This window comes from Rattus norvegicus, chromosome 7 (genome assembly GCF_021556685.1).
Source record: "Rattus norvegicus strain SHRSP/BbbUtx chromosome 7, alternate assembly SHRSP_T2T, whole genome shotgun sequence".
Classification (NCBI taxonomy): Eukaryota; Metazoa; Chordata; class Mammalia; order Rodentia; family Muridae; genus Rattus; species Rattus norvegicus.
This window is the reverse complement of record NC_141540.1, coordinates 140149258-140170010: the sequence shown is the minus strand read 5'-3', so window position 1 is coordinate 140170010 and position 20753 is coordinate 140149258. Positions and strand designations below refer to the sequence as shown.

The 20753-nt window shown below is 47.1% G+C and overlaps 1 protein-coding gene across 5 annotated transcripts; it reads right to left on the bottom strand.

Moving 5' to 3' along the window:
* Positions 1-73: 73 nt before the first annotated feature.
* Tmbim6 (transmembrane BAX inhibitor motif containing 6) lies at positions 74-16364 on the bottom strand. 5 transcript variants are annotated; one of them, XM_087555759.1, is made up of 10 exons: positions 15660-16364; positions 8398-8482; positions 7916-8024; positions 5584-5704; positions 4585-4633; positions 4386-4483; positions 4110-4189; positions 3659-3759; positions 2958-3033; positions 74-1718 (listed from the first exon to the last, which is right to left on the bottom strand). In XM_087555759.1, exons 2-10 carry the CDS (start codon positions 8451-8453, stop codon positions 1695-1697), a joined length of 714 nt encoding a protein of 237 aa, XP_087411885.1. In that variant the 5' UTR covers positions 8454-8482; positions 15660-16364; the 3' UTR covers positions 74-1694. The 5 variants fall into 5 exon arrangements, with proteins under 5 accessions (XP_087411885.1, XP_087411888.1, XP_087411886.1 ...); XM_087555762.1 differs by having other exon boundaries at positions 15876-16364; XM_087555760.1 differs by having other exon boundaries at positions 15969-16364.
* Between the last annotated feature and the right edge of the window lie 4389 nt (positions 16365-20753).

The window sequence follows — 20753 nt, the reverse complement described above, 5'->3', positions numbered from 1 at the left end:
CTCTCAGCTCCCAGTAACAAGTGTGCCAGCCCCAATCCAGCCTGCCCCTGATTTAACACACTAAGACACTAGGAAAGGTTAAGGAATTTTCTTTATTTTTTACAAATTAAGACTATGTAGATATATTTTTTTTAATCAAAAACCCCGTTGTCTTCACAGTTTGAGTTAGAGAATGCAGCTTGAGCCGGAAACAAAGAACCGGGGATAGAGTGGAGACGCAGGGAGGCCTGGGTTAAAAACCTGACAGGCATTTTATTTAAAAGTAGTTTTTATATCTTTATCATTCTTGGCACTGTTTCTAAAGAAAAACTCCTTTTTCCCAAGCAAAAAAGCACAAAAGGTGGAGTCTGGCTTCAAGAGGTGGAACTCAGTCGGGTCCTGAGGCCTCGTGGCATCATTTTTCTGGAGAGCTGCTGCCGTCCCTCAGGTTGTAAGCTCGAGCCAGGGGAGGCACCAGGCAAACAGGGTGGCAAGATGTCGCTCTGGGCGCACCACACCAGAAGCAGTTTCATGGGACAGTGAACCAGCAGCCACTGTGTCAACTGCACTGGTTTTGAGTGAAGAAAGTCAAAACCACCATCCTCCTGGTAACGGGCTGTCAGGGGCTTGGTAGCCAGGGCCACAACCACTCCGGTTGCCACCTCTCCATGCAGACTAAGATGGCCCACAGTCTGGTCAATGGGCTTCTGCCCAAAAGACCAAAAATCTCTGGAAACAGGTGAACAAACCCAAATAACTCAAGTACGTGTTAGCGACTGTTCTCTATGTCTGTTAGCGACTGTTCCCTGCTGCCTCACAGTTGTCCTGATACTCCCAAATCATGTCCAGGCAGACAGACAAAAACGCACTGAAGAGCCAGCCCAGTCACCCGGAGCTGCGGCTCTTCCCTAAGCGTGTGTGGCAGGAAGGCCTCGGTTCGGTTAGCCGAGGCTCAGCCAGTCTCCTTCCCTGTCCTTTCCCAAGACACCACAGCCACCCAGTGGAGACCAATCAGTAACAACGGTTGACAATTTAAAAAACCAACAAAGAAAAGCACAACAGGGAACCCTGGAGCCGTCATCTCTGCCTGGCCACCATACTCAGACCCTTCACGTTCCTCCCTTGTACTCAAGCCCTCCCAGGATGGAAAGCAGGCAGACTTCCTGAGGGCCACTCAGGAGTGGGACAGAGCACTCCCTTCATCATGGCAAGGCAGAAAGGCGTTTGCCAGACTGAATTAGGCAGCAGAGGAGGGAAGCACCCACCAGAGTCCACTGTGTGGCAGCCCTGGCAGCTCAGACAGGTAAGCTCCCTCCCAAGGCAAACACACTGCCCAGCCTCACTGGAACTGTAAAGCCGAACCATGGGGTCAAGAGGGTCCAGCCAGCAGTGCAGGGGTCCAGCCATGGAGGCTTGGCAGGGCGCAGACTTCTGCTCTCACTTCTCATTCTGGTACACTGGCTGCCTGAGCAGAGCAAGTGGCTGTGATGGGCTGACAGAAAAGGGAGCGGAAGAACCCCAGGAGACGAAGCCAAACTCCAAACTATATTCACTAATCAGTTTTTTGATCAAAAAATTCAAAATAGAGAAAACCACAAAGTACAAAAGCTTTCCTGATGCTTTTCATTGTCATGGGACACGACACCTGTGATGTGTGCAAAGAAACGGGGCTGAGGGAGAGAAGGCGAGCTGGGAGAGGCCGATCGATCACCACGTCACTTCTTCTCTTTCTTTTTGTCCTACAAATGAAGAAAATCAGCTAGTCTCCCTGAGGTACAAACCCAGATGACTGAGTGCTGGCCAAGAGTGTCCTGGAATGTGGGCAGCAAAGCGATGAGGAGGGCTCAGCCCTTGAGCCCTTCCCGCCCTAGGCAGGAGCCCAGGACACCACCCCACGGCGGCAGCTGGGAGGAGGCAACTGCACAGCCTACATGGAGCCAGCAAGTCCGGCTCATTCCCCCTGTGGCCCTGCACTCACGGTCTGGTTTCCTAAATCAGCTTTATAAATAAAAGCTCATTGCTTCCTCTGTGTTGGACGACACTGACTATTATGCTAGCTTCAGGGGGAAGAACTGAGATCAACAAAAATAAGATGGAGATGTAAGGCGGGCGGCAGAGGTGGCAGTCAGGAACCCTGGCTGCTCAGGCAAACCTGCGTTTTTCTTCTTTTTTCTTTAAGATTTATTTATTTATTATGTGTACAGTGTTCTGCTTGTGTGTATGCCTGGTGGCCAGAAGAGGGCATCAGATCCCATTATAAATGGTTGTGAGTCACCATGTGGTTGCTGGGAATTGAACTCAGGACCTCTGGAAGAGCAGACCACGCTCTTAACCTCTGAGCCACCTCTCCAGCCCTCGGACCTGGGTTTGATCGCCGGCACCCACATGGCGGCTCATAATTCATAATTCCAGGGAATCAGTGCATACAGTATACGTGTGTGCATGCAGGCGCTCATACAAGTTCATTTAAAAAAGCTTTTAAAAATGCAGGGCAGTAAATCCCAGCACTTTGGAGGCAGAGGCAGGCAGGTCTCAGTGTTTGAGATCAGCCTGGTCTACAGAGCGAAACCCTGTCTCCAAAACCAAGCAAAATTACTTTAAAAAATTCAAAGAAATTAACAAGTGGATAAACAGATCCACTTCTGACATTCACAAGGTAACAGCTGTCACTACCGTCTTCTAGAACATCCTTCTCTGAGCCCTAACAATCTTCGTAACCTTAAACTCTTCATAAGGTGCAGCATTGCTTTCACAGCAATCGAGGTTGTCTGCCGTCTGAAACTCACCTCAGGGATTAGTTAAGATTTAGGAAATGTGGTTTTACTTAGCACAAACCTGTGTTTACCTCCTGCTTGCGGGGCCTGCCTCTCACACTTCTGTTCTACACAGTGTATAATCCACCTTTCAAGACCTCCCATCTCCCAGAGGTTGAACAGGAGCCCCGCCTTCCCTCCTGCGCGGGCTGCAGGCTGACTAACCTTCTCATTGAAGGCCAAGATCAGCATGAGCTTCCTGAAGAGTGTAACGAAGTCCAAGAAGAGGTCAATGCAGTGCCTGAAAGAGAAGAACCGGTTCATTCTCCGCTCCTTCAGCAGGCAAAGCCAAGGGAGCCACCCAACTGGGGGGCCACTTCTCTAACACTCCACCCCACCAAGAAACAGTCGGGATCCTTTTCAACTCAATAAATCCACAAGGCATCAGGACATCATGCTCTGAACTGAGACAGTCTAAGCCCGGAACTACCCACTGCCAATACCTAGTGAGGAGACTGAAAGAAAGGCACTCTACTTGACAAGTTAGGCCCACCCTCTCAGTCCCACTGGAAAGCAGAGGAAAGGAGAATGCTCCTTTACCTCTGGCTGCCTAGCGGTGGAGCGGTTAGCACGGTGCCCTGCCAGGGGCAGAGCTTAGTGGCAGTCCACCTGGCCTGCTTGAGGTCAAGCCCGGATTGTCCGATTGCCAACTGTCTGGAGAGTGTGCTCACCTAGCACCGATCAGGCCCCGTGTAATCCAGCACTGCAGAGATGGCTGGGCAAGCCTTTAATCCCAGCACCAACTCAGGAAATAGAGGACCAAAGTTCAAGGTCATCCCTAGCTATGCAGTGAGTTCACAAGTACGTACAGTTGGGATGGATGGTGTCTCAGTCTGTGCTCACCAGGTAGAGCATCCCACACTTACCAGATGTAATCCTTGTCTCCGTGTTCAGCCTTTTCAATAATGAGCTGAGTGTCGAAGAGGACAAAGCCGCACATGACCAGCAGCCCCATGTACAGGTTTGCCTAACAAAACCAAGAGATGAAGTTACATGCTATAGTTAGTGCAGTGGGAAAAACAACGAACTTGCAAAAAACATCACACTAACCCAGAAGTCCACGTTACTTCCCAAAACACAATCCTGCTCTCACACCTTGGGCTCACGAGTCTGAACTGAGTAAAGCCTGTTCTCCTGAGCTGCTAACCACGTCTTCCCTCGGAGGCAGAGGCTATGTCCTATGAAGTCTCCAGGTTTGAAGGGCATTACCCAAGAAAGTGTGTGCATTAGAAGGTTCTCCTCTTCTGATTTAGTTAGGTAAGAAAATGCACTAGGCAAACAGCCGCTGGAAAGTTCCAGTTCCCTATAAAATCTCACCTGGAACAGCCAAATGGATCCAAAGAAAAGGTTCCCCAGAGAGGACACGAACATGAGGCTCATGGCTGACATCAAGATACCTGTAGGACACGGCAAAAGTGTCAGCAGAAAAACCAAAGCAAGCCACAGACAATCACCTCAAGACCATTCCTAACCTCCCCCAAATGAAGGCTTCTTTTAATGTCACCCGAGTCCCAGAAAACCTGAGGTAGAAAACACAGTCGGCCTAGTGACCGTGGGCTAGAGCAGAGCCCAGAGCCCGTTTCCAGTCCATACCTCCCAAAAAGAGGTAACTCCGGCGCCTGGCGTAGAGGGCACTCAGGCTGAAGCAGGTGAAGATCATGGCCGTGCCCATGAAGGCCGTGGGGAGGATGCTGTGGAGGACAAAGCCGTGAGCTGGGAACTACAGTGGTGTGGCCTGCATTTAGGTGGTGGCCACAAAGGTGTGAAGACGTAAGTAAGACAAGACAGTTACCTGGGGTTGATGGCAATGCACAGCTCCAGGGCAGGTCCCAGGCCAACTCCTGGAAGCAAACCCGGACAAACGTCACATCCGTTCTGAGGGCCGCATCCACCCAAAACAGTTGTTACTCTACCCTTCCCTCAACGCTCACGAGAATAGAGAATTCATATAGTCCTCATAACTCAAAACCATGGATGTCTTCAGAAGACGAGAAATTAGGAAGAGTGAAAAGGCAAACGTCAAAGGTGTCTGAGACTGCGCAGTTGTGCGGGGGCATCACGTGGCAACAGAGGAGCAACTTGTCCCAGCCTAACACTTCTATGCTGATTCTCTCCTCTTCTGAGAACCTACCCCAATACCTTAACACTAGTGCTCCTGGAGCCCTAGGTCTTAATTCCTAAATCTCTTCCTTTCTAAAATTCTCAACACCAGATAGATTATAGACTATCCCTGAAAACTGGGTATGGATCGGCGGGCTGAGTTTTAAAGTACTTTACTACACAGCTCGAGACTGTTTCCTTTATGAGAATTCCAAAAGAGATGAACTTTTTTTTTTCTAAGACAGGATTTCTCTCTGTAGCCCTGGCTGCCCTGGAACTTGCTTTGAAGACCAGGCTGGCCTCAGACTCACAGAGATCTGCCTGCATGTGCCACCACATCCAGCAAGAGATAAACTTTTGCCTAGATACGCCTAGTTCATGTCTACCATTTAAAGTCCTGAACCTCATTCATTTAATACTTAAAAATGTCACAGTTGCTAGCTACAAAGTGCCAGCTAGAATGTGCTTAACCGCATATGCAAGGTGGACTCAAAGCAAACACGGGAACAGTGCAAAGCCAAGCAAGCAACCAGCAGCACAGTTTCCTGACGGTGAGCACAGCAAGGAGCCGGAAGGGAGAAATCATAGCAATGGAATGGAATTAGGGAACCTACACAGAGAGCTGTTCTGATCCGCCACTTGGGAACGTCAGCGCTAACCTTCCCCTGCCCGAGACAACCTGGTCACATACCTGTAAGGAAGGCGAAGCCAGCGAGCAGTCCCAGCCTCTTCTGCTCCGTCTCATGGCTGTGAGGTGTGGCCATCAGGCAAATCATCAAGGCCAGGGCGCCCAGGGCAGAGAGCAGGCCAGCCTGTGGGGTCAGGCAGAAACAAGCATGAAAGGTGCACACTCAGATGTTTAATACTCATCTGACATTCTAACACCTGCTTCTTCACCTACACGCAGAGGAAAAGTAGGGCAACCAGAAGCCTTGAAGGTGAGGGAGGGCTAAGACCATGGTTGATACCAAAGGCTCTTTGTGGTCCATCAATTACAAAACTACTCAAGGCAAAAGGAAGACAAGCCAAACCTCGAAGTGCTAGACAGGCACTGCCTCTGTCATGAGCAGAAATGACCTCTTTTTGTCCACTTAAAAGAAGGGGGGGGGGGGCCCTGGGGATTTGGCTCAGCGGTAGAGCGCTTGCCTAGCAAGCGCAAGGCCCTGGGTTTGGTGCCCAGTTCCGAAAAAAAAAAAAAAAAAAAAAAAAAAAAAAAAAAAAAGAAAAAGGGGGGGGGGGGGGGACGACACCACCTCATGACCTGAGCTGTTTGATTCCCCAGGGCTCAGCAGTTAAAGGAAGAAACTCTCGCACTATGGCCCACACAGGGCTGTGTGCACATGCGTACATCCTCATGGCTGATAGGATGTGGAAGACTGGCAGTTGGGGGTGGGTGTTCTTGGGGTCTGGCAGACTCTGCTCTGCAGTACTGGCATCACAGGTGCAAAGTGTCGCCTGTCTTCTAGGTTTAAAATCGCTCAGCTCCCTGCCCACAGGTATTAGAACTCACTGAGGATGATCAGTGGCCCTGAAGCCCTGCCCTTAGAGCTGCAGCTCTGTTCTCTGCTGAGAGCAGTTCTAAGTCCCCATGGACTAAATTAGGAACCGAGGGTTCCAGGAAACAGAGGTTTCTGCAATCCTCTGGTCACATATTTACAAAATGATTATTAATGCACAGCCTTGCTGTGTGTGTGTTTCTTTCTAAGGACACTTATTTACCATGTACTGTGGATCCCCAGAGCTGATTAAAACAAACACACTTTCTTCTCCCTAAAGTAAATCAACAGTCAGGCTAGACAGCACTTCAGCATCATAACGTGGCAAAATCTGCCACAAAACATAAAACGGGGCAGGTCACAGTGGTGTCTGCCTCTGACTGCGCCTTCCAGCCAGGACCACACAAAGGCAGCTTTCTAAGAGTTCATGCTCACCAGGCTGGTGCGCAGCTCAGCGGTAAGAAGCATGGACGAAGCTCTGGGTTCAATCCCCAGACACAAAAAAGCACAGAAGTGGCTTTTACTAGGCCTGTAACGGAACACGTGAGTGAAGCATGTCCCAACTCTCCTGGGCACGCTACTTTACACGTCTGCAACAGTGCTGAGCAGTGACCCGAGGGCACTTGAATCCTCAAACACAACGTCAGTCTGTACTGAGAACGGACTGCATTTTACATTACTTCAAACAAACACAACCAAAAAACATGGACCTAGAACTTGCTTTGAACTCAAGATCAAAGCCTTGCCCTTTTGAGAGCCATTTTTCATATACTCCTTGGCAGGAGCTGCCTGAACAAAAGGCAGCCCATGACAGTGGCCTGTGCCAACATAAACATACCTCTGTGCCTATGCTGAAAACAGGCCCTCTAAAGCTCGGATGCTAGCAAACTTCAAACTTCTTGGTTATTCTTTTTTTTTTTTTTTTCGGAGCTGGGGACCGAACCCAGGGCCCTTGCTCTACCACTGAGCTAAATCCCCAACCCGGGTTATTCTTTAAAAATAAAAATGTGCCTTCTACTTCTGCAGGTCAAACCCAAACTCCCCTCTGTAAGACAGCAAGGCCTTGAAGGTTTCATGTGGGCATGAAGATAATTAAAGGGGTCAAATCTGTACAAGTCCCAATCTTGCCTCTTACGACAATTAGCGTTCCATACTCACTGAGGCAACAGAGGAAAAGGTGGGACAGCACCATGCCAAGGAGTGCCAGCACTTAGTTCAAGCTGAGAATGGGGTCTTGTATGTCCATCAACATCAGCCATATACCAAGTGCCCAGGGGAAGAGATTGCTGTGCTCAGAGTGTCTAGAGGGAAAGTTACCAATAAACTCAAATGGCTTCATAATGTCATAATATTGGCTGGCTGAGTTCTGAATCAAACTATTGATAAAGATATTAAAGAGGTGCATAGGAATAGGCAACCCTATTAGAGTCTGTGCTGTTGACAGAGAAAAACCTGAATGAATGAATGAATGAATGAAAGAAAGAAAGAAAGAAAGAAACAAACAAACAAACAAACAAACAAACTTACCTGGATGAAACGTGTGACCACATGGACATAGGCCCCTGCTGCTGCCACAAACATGCACAGTGCAAAACTGGCATAGACCTTCTTTAGGTGCTGCTGTGTGGAGGGAGTTCTAGGAAAGAAAGTTTGACCCATCATGTCTTGAGGCATTGACTCAGCTAAGCTACAAACTCTTCCCTCTCTTCTTTGCCAGAGGAATAAGTGAAAAGTTTTTGAGACACTTTGGGAAGAACATATTATAATAAAATGTTTGGAAAGTGAGTTAACAGAATTTTTAAATGCTGGAGAAGAGCCCAAACCCAAAAATACACGAGCACTGAGCAACCAAACCAGAACCAATGACTTGGCAGAGACCACACAGCACCCCTAGAACCTGGCCACTTATGCTAGGCTTCTCTGGGATTTGACCAATTTGTTTACTGATGCTTATAAAAAAACTAGGAACAACCAGAAATGCAAGGGCCATAGCAGGTTAAATTACTTACATGTGGGAAAATTTTAAGAGGGCATCAAAGTTGATCTTCCGATCAAATATATTCATGGCTCCAAGTCTGTTCAGCGCAGCCTCCGCTGAGAAGAAAGCAAAGCTTATTTATAGACACGAGGACACTTAAGCACAGGTACCTTATTTAAAAAAAAATAAGTTTTGAAAACTTAAAAGTTCCCCATCTCTCTTCAAAAGACATGAAACATCTTTTCCCTAAAAGTATTTTACTATCGTTTGATTTCTCTTACTTTACAAAGTAATTACAATTTTTTTTTTTTGGTTCTTTTTTTTTTTTTTTTTTCGGAGCTGGGGACCGAACCCAGGGCCTTGCGCTTCCTAGGTAAGCGCAGCTAAATCCCCAGCCCCTTACAGAAAGATTATAATCATATACATACTCCCTTATTTCTTTTTAAATCTTTGCGTGTTATTTGTGTGTGCTCCCTCAACTGTATGTGTGCGACTGTGGACTTGTGCTTGTCACAGCATGTTGAGCTCAGGAGGATGGCCTTGGGCCTCACTTCCTCTTTGAGACAGTCATTTTGTTCTCACTACTACATGGGCCAGGCTAGCTGGCCTGGGAGCTTCTAGGGATTTTACTGTCTCTGCCTTACCCCCCCCTCCAACCTCCCCCACCCACTACGCCTGGCTTTTACAGGGTTCTGAGGACTCAAATTCAGGTCCTTAACATTTTCATGGGAAACATTAGTCACTGAGCCACCTGGGGGGGGGGGCTCTAAATGTTAATCCACTTTCCCCTCCTCCACACAGAGCAGTATTTTGCATAAAGACTTGAGATATTTTTCCTGAGCGGTCTATGCAATGCTCTAATATATGGATCCTGAAAACTCATCAAAACCACAAAGTGACTGATGGTGGCACTATCCCTGTGTACAACCGTATTCCAGTTTCCCAGCAGGTCCCAGAGTTGACAGCATATCAGAATCAAAGCAGGGCATCTACCACCCCCTTCCCACTGTGACCCTTGGGGAGCCAACATGTGGGCAGTGTAACCGCCTTCCCGACACTCCAGAAACTTAAAAGCAAAATCCAAAACCCAACCAAACCATATCCAGGCTACATCCCGCCAACACCATAAAGCCAGATTAAGTGTTGCTCCTCCTCTCTCTGCAACCCCAGTCTACACACTCAGATCTAAGCAAGAGCTTTCATCTCTCCTAGTTCTCGCACATAGTGCCCATTCTAGTCCTAATCTGCCAAGAATAGGGAGGGAGAAGGGGAAGAACCATAACCTGCAGTCAAAGTTACAGTCCTAAAGTCAACTCAAAGGGAACCATCACAAGGCTAACAGCTGGCTTCCTCACATCCCCTCCTTCCTCATTACCACCCTGCTTACCTGACTCCTATCAATTCAGCTCCTAAGAACAGATCTGGAGAGGCTGCAAAACCTACTACAGCTGCTGCTCTCCTCGCCAAGTCACCGGCCCCTGCACCCTCTTGATCCAGATGGTGCAACTATTGCAGGCTGTTGCAAGGCCAAGCAGTCTTCCATAACCACGATGAGTTCATTCTCCAGAGAGCACACGTACAGGTCGGTACAATCCAGCAACTGGAAAGTGTCTTGAAGGCTTCCATTAACACCCCTAATGACATCCCCAGGGAGAACCTGCAACCTACAGTCAAGTTTCTCCGCTCTCACAGCCCAAGTGCGAATGCACATCTATCTTGCTTCCAATTTCAAGCACCAACGGGGTAGGGGACCTAAAATACCCAGGGGACTGTTAGTCAGAAAGGGGCAATACTCATGTAATCAGACCCCTCTGAGGGGAAACTGACAGAGCACAAAGAACTCTTCTTTTCCAGTTTGCTCTTTGACAAGTTCCAGAAGGTACTGCTGCCACTTTCTGAGGCTTTCAATTTAAAAAAAAAAAAAAGGCAGGGGCTGCAGGGGGTTCAGCAGGTGCGAGCTGGCTGCTCCTTCCCAGGACCAGGCCTAGCACCCACATGTCTGCCACAGCTGTAAGCATGTATTTGCACACAAAACACTCACACAGTTTTTTTAAAAAAAAGGTTAAGACTTCTACAGAAACCTGTGGGTATATCAAGTATTTAGTTTTACCTGACTTACTAAGTCACACACTCCACCCTTCCTCCTCCGCATCGCTGTGAAATGCAGCCTCACTGCACAGCCAAACCTTTCATCCAGAGTATCCCAAGTGCTAGGATTGCATTTGTCACACCAGGGTAAAACATCCAGTGTTTCGTTTCACTACCTATTTCAATTTTAAAAACAACAACAGGGTTCCTCCATGTGTCCCTTGGCTGTCCTGGAACTTGCTTTGTGGACCAGGCTAACCTCAAACTTAGAGATCCATCAGCCTGCCTGTGCCTACTGAGTGCTTGGATTAAAGGCCAAATCTTAAGTGAAATATATTAACTGCAGCAACTTTAATTCTGTTACTGAGGGGTGGGAGAGCAATGAAGGTCCAAGAGATGGCTCACGGGTAAAAGCACTGGCTTTTCGGCCTGAGAACTGGGTTCCATCCCCAGGTCCCAGAGTGAATGAAGAGTGCTGACTCTCAGAAGTCCTCTTCTGGCCTCCACATAAATGCTGGGTCATGTACACACCCAGAGTCACACACAGCACACAGCATGAACACACACAGTAGTAAAGTCCTCTTCATAAATGCTGGGTCATGGGGGCTGGAGAGATGGCTCAGTGGTTAAGAGCACTGGCTTCTTTTCCAGGTCCAGAGTTCAATTCCCAGCAACCACATGGTGGCTCACAACCATCTGTAATGGGATCTGATGCCCTCTTCTGGTGTGTCTGAAGACAGCTACAGTGTACTCATATACATAAAATAAAAAATGCTGGGTCATGCACACATCCACGGTCACACACAGCATGTACACACACACAGTAATAAACCTTCTAAAATTGTTTTAAAGTAGTAATGTATATACTTAATGTACATGTCATATTTCACTTTGGAAATGTTAAAATGGGGAAAAGCAGGTCTCAGAAGGAAGTGTAGTTTTGCTCCAGAGTTATTCCAAATTATCAAGAATAAAAGTATAAATGGATAAAAATGTTCCCTTAAGGTTTTGTTTCTGGTTTTGAGACAAGAGTCTCACTATGTAACCCTGGCTAGCCTGGTACTTACAAAAGAAATTCAACTGCTCCTGCCTTCCTGGTGCACGCTGCCATGCCTGGCCCGAACTACACATTTCAAAATATACTGGAGTATAGCTCACTTGCCTTGCCCTAGGCCAATCCCAGAGACTACATAAATATTATTATCCCAGTGTATGCAGTCCAAACTGACCCACAATCCACTCTAATATTTCTGATATACAACTAAGACTATTACACAAACCAACAACTCAGGCATGGTGATTCAGCTCTGTAATATCAGCAGTGGGAGAAAAAGCCAGGGTAAATTTAACTTTGAGGGGTAACCTGGGCTAAATAGTGAAGCTTAGTCTTAAAAAAGAAAATCACTGATCTCATCATAAACTCAGATCCCTAGTTTTAGAAAAACACAAGTCTTAAAATAGCACGATTATTTATACAAAATTAAATGGCAGTGCCTCCTGAGGTCATGGGAAATTTGCTTATACTGCATGTATAAAAAAATAAATGCTCAAGTGTTTTAATTACAACCAAAACCCTTTGACTATTTTTTGGTTTTTCGAGACACAGACACACAGGTTTCTGTGTGGCCCTGGGTGTCCTGGAACTAGATCTGCAGACCAGGCTGGTCTTGAACTCAAGACATCCGCCTGCCTCTGCCTCCCAAGTTCTGGGATTAAAGTCATGCATCACAACCGCTTTAAGGCAGAGGAACTCCAAGGATTAACAGAATCTATCAAATTGTGTGATGGACATATTGCTACAGCTTTGTTGAAGTGTCACCAAAACTGTGGTTAACAGGGCCAGCCTCCTCTGCCAAAGCCAACCCAAATTACACAACAAAAAGCAAGAGCTGGGAGAAACATACCATTAATCCTGGCATTCTGGAAGGCTGAATAGGATAGAAGGTTCAGCAAAGTCCTGGGTTTCAGAGACTTACTAAAAACAAAACCACCCCCAGCCTGAGGGCATGGCTCAGTGACAGAGCACTTGTCTAATGTGATCAAGGCCCGCCCTACATTCAACCACCAGTATTCAAACACACAGAGACACATGCACGCACAACAAAAACTTGCAGGTTTGCTGCATGGCTGCGCCAAGGGAGAGCCAGGTCTTTCTGTGACCTCTTGCTTGGGGATAAAGCCTATCCGGTCTTGTTAAATCCCTCGTGTCTGGTCCAGATACCCTTCTTACCCTTGTCCTAAAACAAAAGATCATTTTCTAACAACGGCTGTGCCTTCCAAGTGTGTACATGCACACACAAAACCTGCAGTGCTGGACAGAAGCTCAGTGCTTTCAAAGCATGCAAAAGGCTCTGCTCACCACTGAACAAAAACTGTATTCATCCTGAAGGCTTAGCAATACTTCTCTACAGGAGAGTGAGGTTAGACAGATAAGGAGGAAGGCTAAGAAAACAAACCGAAATCTGAAAGAACTTGATAAAACCCATTTCTAGTTTGAACTCCCTTTGTTTAAATAAAGCCCTCTAACACATTCACACTGTCCTTCCTCCCCAGAGGGCAGATAAGACAATCCAAGGTGTCCAGTCTGAACTAAGGCCGAGTCTACATCATGAAACAGGGGCTCTCAACCCTCCTAATGCTGTTCCTTGTGCTGTGGTGACTGCCAGCCACAAAATTATTTTCTTTCATAGTTCATAACTATAATTTTGTTAGTTATGAATCATAATGTCTGCTGTAGGACAGCTGCTTTGTGACCCCAGGTTGAAAGCTGCTGTCCCAAGGAGACTTGAAGTTCTAGAGCTCTTGAATCAAAAATCTCAGGGTTAAGCTACCTCTGTATTAATCTCTGGAGGATTGCCTCAGAACCAACACAGTCATTACTAAAAAATGCCTACCACTTGCAATTTCTTTGAGACAGGGTCTCTCTCTATAGCCCTGGCCATTCTATAACTCATAGAGCAGGTTGGCCTTGAACTCAGAGACCAGACTGCCTCTGCCTTCAGAGTTCTGGGGTCAGAAGGGTGTGTGCCACTTCACCTGGCTCAAATTTATTATTTTGAACCAACTCTGAAACTACTCAATCTCTTACTCTAAAACCACAACTCTTGGCAGAAGTGAAGCATACAAAGGCTTCGATGTCTTAAGCACATAATCTTCCATTAGAAACCAGCAATCCCTCCTCCCCCACTGTTTAACCCCCCCCCAAAGAACAAGCATAATCAAGAACAAGAGAGACCTGTAACTTCGAGATTGACTTTTCTGTGCATTCCTGTTTTCCCTGCATCTGAGCCAGGGGGCCAGAATCTGTGGAACTGGAGTTAGGGACAGTTGTGAGCTGCCATATGGAAGAACAGTAGTGCTCTTAACCACTGAGTCATCTCCCAAGCCCCAACCCACAACTTCAAGTCACCCTTCCTCAGCTAGCCCGGCAGATCCTACTCAGATGCAAGCCTTTCTCTCTACTGTATTCAGGAAATGTACACTACCATGAAATTTGGTTAGAAACTCTCCAGAAACAAGGATGAACTAGAAGGCATCCTTACCAGATCCTACAGCCAAGTCAAAGTACCAATATGTAGAAGGGAGAACATCCTGAGTGGCTGGTTCCCCAGAGAGAGATTAATACCCCTGGGTAGTTTACGAAATAAAACGAAACTTTTCAGGTCAGTGCATTCTCTCTAATGGTAACAAGGGTCAATTTTGATCCCTTCTGGATGTGCAGGGACAGGGTTCAAGATGGTGGAATTAACAAAATAGAAGGGGGGAGGCAGGTCATTTACAGCCTAGTATTTAGTTAAATGTGTAAAGTATTTGACTTGCTAGTCTAGATGTTAAATGTATACACCCAGGTACAATATTAGCTTCATATTAAGTCCAAGCAGGAAAGAGTCCCACATTAAAGGTTTTTCTTTTTCCTAATGGGAGTGTAATAGTGGTACTAGAACCAGATCTGGAGTTTCAAATCCTGCTTTTTCTACCACAAAACCATGAGAAAAGAGTTTTACTTAATCTCACTTCCCACTCTAACCATAACATAACATAACACAACACGATTAATACCAGTTCTACTGACTCAAAAAGAAACACACCGAAGACTCCCCTACAGGGTGCTAACCCAGTCTTAGTATGGATCTGACCGACATCAAATAGAGCAGGGGAGGCAGAACCAGCTTCAGGTCTCCTGACCTTTCCAGTGCAGTGCCGTTTCACCCACAACAGGAAAGCACGCTTCAATAAGGCAGTTCCATAACTCCCTAGAACATATGTCGGTCCCTCCCACAATGCATTTTTTAGCATTTCTACCAAGACCAGGAACTTTATCTGTAACAAGGAGGAAAAACTGGAAATGCTAATGTCTCCTTTTCCTAGTGGTTAGGAAAGCAAGGCTTCATTCAGATCGACAGGGAGAACAGGACTCAGGTGCGGAACCTGATTTCCCCATGATGAATAATGGAAGGGGAAAACTGTGGATCCAAGTTACAGGCTGCGTTTCTCAAACTCTCCGGCCATTCTCTACTGGTGGAAAACCTAAGGAACCTAAAATGTCTACTTGTTCTTCAAGTGAAAACAATTTAGACAAAAGAAACGCCAAAGAGAATAAATGTAGCAATTACGGACTTAAGTGTGTTCGCAGAAGGCATGAAAAACCTGATTATGCAATCCAGGGACATCTTTCTTGAACCATACAGCCGCAAGATAAACTAAATACAAGTATTAATAAATAACTACAAAGTCTGCCGTTGACCTTCAGCCTTAAAACTCTCTTCTGTGTTTCAAGCAGTCAGCTCGTCTAAAGTGTTACACATTCACAGGTAGTCTGTGTAACTGGAGAGTCTCAAGTTCAGTGGTTTTGTTGTTTGGCCAAAAGAAGCCTGATTGGACAGGCAAAGCAAGCTGGCACCAGACAACTTGTTTTTTGTTGTCGTTTTGAAAAAGAAAATAAAAGAAACGAAGGCAGGTGGGGTTGGGGATTTAGCTCAGTGGTAGAGCGCTTGCCTAGGAAGCACAAGGCCCTGGGTTCGGTCCCCAGCTCCGAAAAAAAAAAAAAAAAGAACCAAAAGAAAGAAACGAAGGCAGGCAAGCCAGAGCCTACTTATCAGAGGCTTAGTAAGTCAGTCCAAAGAAAACAGCGCCCATCGCCGCCCTTCCGGAGCAGACTTTGGGGCTCACCCAGGGTTCAGGATCAAGCAATCAAGGCCACCTCACCTGTCCAGAGGTAACCAATCAGATCAGAGTGGGGCTGCTCCGTGGGGCGGGGGAGCCAGGCCAAGCTCGGGGCTTCTCACCTCGGCCTCTACCGTTGGCTTCTAAGTAACTAAGGAATCTCGCGTGTCACAGAGAAGTGTGACATCACCTAGCCCGCCGTGACAGGGCAGTCTGCCTAACCGGGCCTACCTCAAGTCCCCAAACCCGACGGCTCACCCAGGCGAGGCGGAGGAACCCGAGGAGCAGCCGAGCAGCGATCGCTGGGTGGGGCGGAGTGACCACAACGACACAGCTTTCCCTTTCGTTTACCTCAAAGTCAGGAGTGAGGGACCTGTCCCGAATTCAAGCCCTCAACTCGGCTGAGGGGAAAGGGACGCAAGCGAGGGTCGCTAAGAGGCCTTCGCCACCACAAAGACAGGCCCAACTGCCCGAGAGACCCCGCAGACTCGCCCCCGCCGGGGCTGCTGCGCATGCGCGGCACTAGTTCCTCCGCGTCCCTCCCCGCTCAGCTTTCCTTCGATCTCGACGCAGAGTAGGCCGGGTTCCCTAAGGAGCTGATCTATCCGAAAGCGGAAGCTACTACCCACTCCCGCTCTTGCTCCGTCAGTATCCCTCACTCCAGGCTTGCCCGATCCTAGCTTCGCACGTACCTTCTTAGCCCACCTCTTCGGAGCTTCCCCGCTCGGCTAAAACCGGATGTGCTCTGAGTGTCCGGGGGTTGGCACTGGAAGTCTACCCACATCCGCCCCCCAGGGAAGCCCCGCCCTCAGACCCGCCCAGGCAAGTTTTCATTGGCCTCTGGCTGCGCTGCTGCCTGTCCGTTGGCTGCATGTTCATAAACAGCAGCCGGTTTCGTCAGCATCATTGGCTAATACCCTTTGCCAATCAAGACTGTGGCCACCAACCGGCACCTTAGCATAGGCCTCCGCCTTTTTTCCCCATAAGGAGATGGGACGTCGGTCTGGCGACCCATGGAGCAGAAAAAGTGAAGTGGGGCGTGTTAGGCTTAGACTGCTGTTGCGTGAAACCACCCATGACTCTAAAATGTCCCAAGATGCTGATTTTAGGCATCTTTTGGAATAGTAAAGAAAGAAAGTGAGGCAGCCCTCCCTGGGATCTTTTGTTTGTTTGTTTTTTGAGACAGGGTTTCTCTGTCCTGGCTACCCTGGAACTCATTTTGTAGACCAGCCTCCAAAGTGCTGGGATTAAAGACATATGCCACGGACGCTCGGCTTCCTCGAGACATTTTAACATTGAATATAATGGAGCTTAAGCTTCAGAGCACCTTTGAAGCTCCAGCCATTCTATAAGGACCCAGGGACTCTATCCTGGAGGGTCTGAGGCCACCTGGTAACCCTGGAGCCCCAAGCAAATTGGCCACAAAGACTACAACCACCCTCCGGGAAGTGGGTGGCTCTTTGTTGTGGTAACACGCCCTGCAAGTCAGGTGTGAACAGGGCAACAAAGACCTGATCTTGCAATTCTAACCAGCTCTTTAGAGACCTGGCCAAGGGCAGTCAAAGAGCAAGAGGCTCCCCCACGCCCTCCGCCCTCCGGTTTAGGGCATGTCCCCTAGTTGGAGCACAACCTGTGCAAGAACTAGTAAGGAGCTGTGAAGCTAATTTTAAAAGAAAAAACAAAAAGAACAATATTTTATTTTATTTTTTTTTTGTGACTTATGCCATAAATCGATTTCACAACTCATTAGTACTGAAATCACAAGTACAGAATGGGCCCCAGCTGGAGCCTGGGTGGTTGAGGGCTGCATGCTGAAACAGGGCCCTGGAGGACTCCAGAGGGAGGTAGTGTGAGGAGTGTGTAGGGTAAAGGTGGAGAACCATCAGAGCACCTCAGCGCTGGTTCCGGCAAAACCCTTCAGCTGACCATGGTCTGGGCCAAGCTTTTACCTACCCACTCAGGAGGTAGTCTGGTCTACAGAGCAAGTTCCAGAACAGCTAGAAATACCCAGAGAAACCATGGAGAAACAGGGTGTGGAGGTGGGGGGGTGAAGAGTAGGGGGAGGGGCAGACCAGAGACAGACCAGACAGGGAGGAGGAGGAGGAAGGAGGAGGGAGGTGGTGATGGTGGTGAAGAGATGTGGGGGAAGCAACTAGCATTCTAGATTTGGATCTGAAGTTTCTGGACAACCTGAACTAAAAAAAAAAAAAAAAAAAAAAAAAAAAAAAAAAAAAACCCTGCCAGGAATGATGGCATTAGCCCTTTAAACCCAAAGCTCAGGAGAGAGAGAGAGGGAGGCAGATCTCTGAGTATATGAGGCCCGCTTGGTCTGTATGATCAGACCCTGTCCCCGCAAAAAAGCAAGAGTTTGAAAGAAAATGAAATCGGCGGCTGGAGAGATGACTTAGTGGTTAAGAGCACTGACTGCTCTTCCACAGGACCTGAGTTCAGTTCCCAGAGCCTACTTGCTACCTCACAACCGTCTGTAACTCCAGTTCCAGGGGAATCCAACATTCCTCACGCAGACACGCATGTAGTGATAATCTCGGAATTTCAACTTCTTTTTTCAAAAAAACTCAGAAATATAAGTATGTGTTTTTACTTTAGTCCAGGTGTGGGATGTGGGGCTGCTTCAGATTGTCCACAGCAGCTGACTATGATTTGCCTCGTGCTCTAGCAGGGGTATGATTTTGCCAGCTGCAGATAGTTTTTACAGTTGCGTGATGTTTGGAATTCTGGGGCCCCGAAAGGCGGCATAGGTTGTTAATTGTTGTTGGTTGAGGTCTGTCGAGGAGTCGTTAGCAAAGAAGAAACGAGAAGAAGAAATTAGATAGTCTTGACAGCGAAGACCAAACTTGTCCCCAGAAAGCTGACCCCTCCCCCGCCTCAATCAGTAGGAAGTAGTCTGACGATAACATGGCCTCCTTTCCAACCCCTAACTTTATTCTCCTCCCTTTCCTCTCCACCAGTTTTCTTTCTTACTAGTGTTAGGGCGTCGTAAGGGTGGATAAAAATGGAAGAGCCCACAAAGTAGCAAGAGACAAGCTACACATCCATGCAGGCAGAACACCAATGCACATAAAACTAAAAAAAATTATCTTGTAAGGAGAAAAAGACAACCCTGATGTGGCAGTCTCTGTCATTACTTCTGTAAAATTAGTACCGCAAAGTTGAGAGGCATGAGGGTCATTGCCAGCTCTCGGCCAGGACTGATTAATAAAAATATTGAAAATTGAACAAGAATGAAAAACTAACAGAACTGATTTTTCTAAGACTAGGTAGCTCAGGCTAGTCACAAATTCATCAAGTAATTCAGATTAGCTTTGAACTCAACCTATTTACCCTCACTTTCCTACTGCTGGGATTTCAGACACACACCGACAAACTCCATTCCGGGGTACTTTTGAGACCTACTCCAAAGTGCTAATTTGAAACAATGAGCTGGAATAAATCAACACACCATTCAAAAATACACATTTCAGGTCAGGCATAATGGCACAGGCCTTTAGTCCCAGTACACATAAGGCAGAGGCAAGTGGATCTTTGAGTTCAAAGCCAGCCTGGTATAAATCATGAGTTCCAGGACAGCCAGAGCTACAGGGAGAAATTTTTGTTTTGAAAAATCAAAAACAAAACAAACAATAGAGCCATATGATGAAATAAGATCTAGCCATGAAAATGGATGATGGCCACACTTGGTGTAAAAATCTCAGGGTTCACAGTAGGAGCAGATACTCTGCATCAAGTCACCATTCTATTGCCATAGAAAGACACTGTGGCCAAGTCAACTCCTGGAAAAGGGAGCATTTAGCTGGGGGTCTTGCCTACAGATTTAGAAGATCAGTCCATGACCAACGTGGTGGGAAGTTGACAGTCATGGCCATGCAGCAGCGATTGAGAGCTTGCATTCTGATCCACAGGGAGCAAGCAGAGGGGCTGGGTCATGAGCTGAGCCCTTTCAAATCAACCATCAATCAAGAAAATGTAGCCCAGGCTTGCCCATAGATCACTATAGCAGAAGCATTTTGAGAACAAAAGGGTTCCCCTCTTCCAAAATGACTATAGCTTGTGTCAAGCTGACTTGAAACTAGCCAGTACAACAGTATACTAGAAATTACTGGTATGTGTATGTTTTTGTTTAGCTAGGACCAAAGGTTGACCAACCTTTGGGTTCTGTCTACTTCCTGACTCTTATCAACAGCGCTTCTGTAGAAAACCATCATCAGATGTGAATAACTGGGCACTAAATAAACATCTTTTCCTTGTAAATATATACTTTATAAACTATATACTATATACTACAATGTATATATTATATACTTTAAAGCAAAATACTCCATCCTTGCATATTTTGCTATAGTATCACAAAAAGTACTAAGACTATCGAAAGGCCAACTGATTGGTCATATTGTAACTCTATTATTTACACTTATAGGTAAATGTTATGGTTTGACTGAACCCCAAGGGTTCACATGTTTAAACACTTGGTCCCAAGCTGGCGGTGCTGTTCTGGGAAGCCATAGAACTTTTAGGAAGTGGAGCCTATATAAAGGAAGCGGTTTCCTGGAAAGTGGGCTGTGGGTGTTCTAACTAGACCCCACTTCTAGTGCTCCCTCTCCTCTCTTTTTCCCTCTTCCTCTGAGTCTTTATTCCCCTACACTGTGAGGAAGTAAGGAGTCTTAGCCACATACTTCTCTACCTCTGTCGAGCCACCAGGCCACTACGCCGTCCCCACTGTAAAAGTGCCGCAGACCTTATCGCAACTGACTTAATAATTGGAAGTACCATTCAGGCAAGAGTCAGCACATAGACAACACTTCCCAAAATGAAAACAAGGCCTAATCCACCAAAGCCCACAGGCCTGGAAAAGTGTCTGAAGGGACTGACCTTGCTTTTTGCCCTCTGTAGTTCTGCTTCTGGCTAACTGACATTAACTAGAAGCATGTCAACCCAGGACATACATATTCTTTTTGTGCTTAAAAGCTTGTCCTGAGAAAGACTCAGTGCTACACTAGGATCCCAATCACCCAATGAGGTCACCGGGTGGCTCATAAAGACTTCCTAGTGGGGGCTGGGGATTTAGCTCCGTGGTAGAGCGCTGGCCTAGCAAGCGCAAGGCCCTGGGTTCGGTCCCCA

Coding starts and splice junctions, on each gene's coding strand:
- Tmbim6 (XM_087555759.1), bottom strand. CDS start 8,453: ATGAATATATTTGATCGGAAGATCAACTTTGATGCCCTCTTAAAATTT. Junction 4,634..5,583: donor TGGCTTCGCCTTCCTTACAG/GTATGTGACCAG, acceptor GTTTGCTTCCAG/GAGTTGGCCTGGGACCTGCC. Junction 1,719..2,957: donor TCTTGGCCTTCAATGAGAAG/GTTAGTCAGCCT, acceptor CTTCATTTGTAG/GACAAAAAGAAAGAGAAGAA.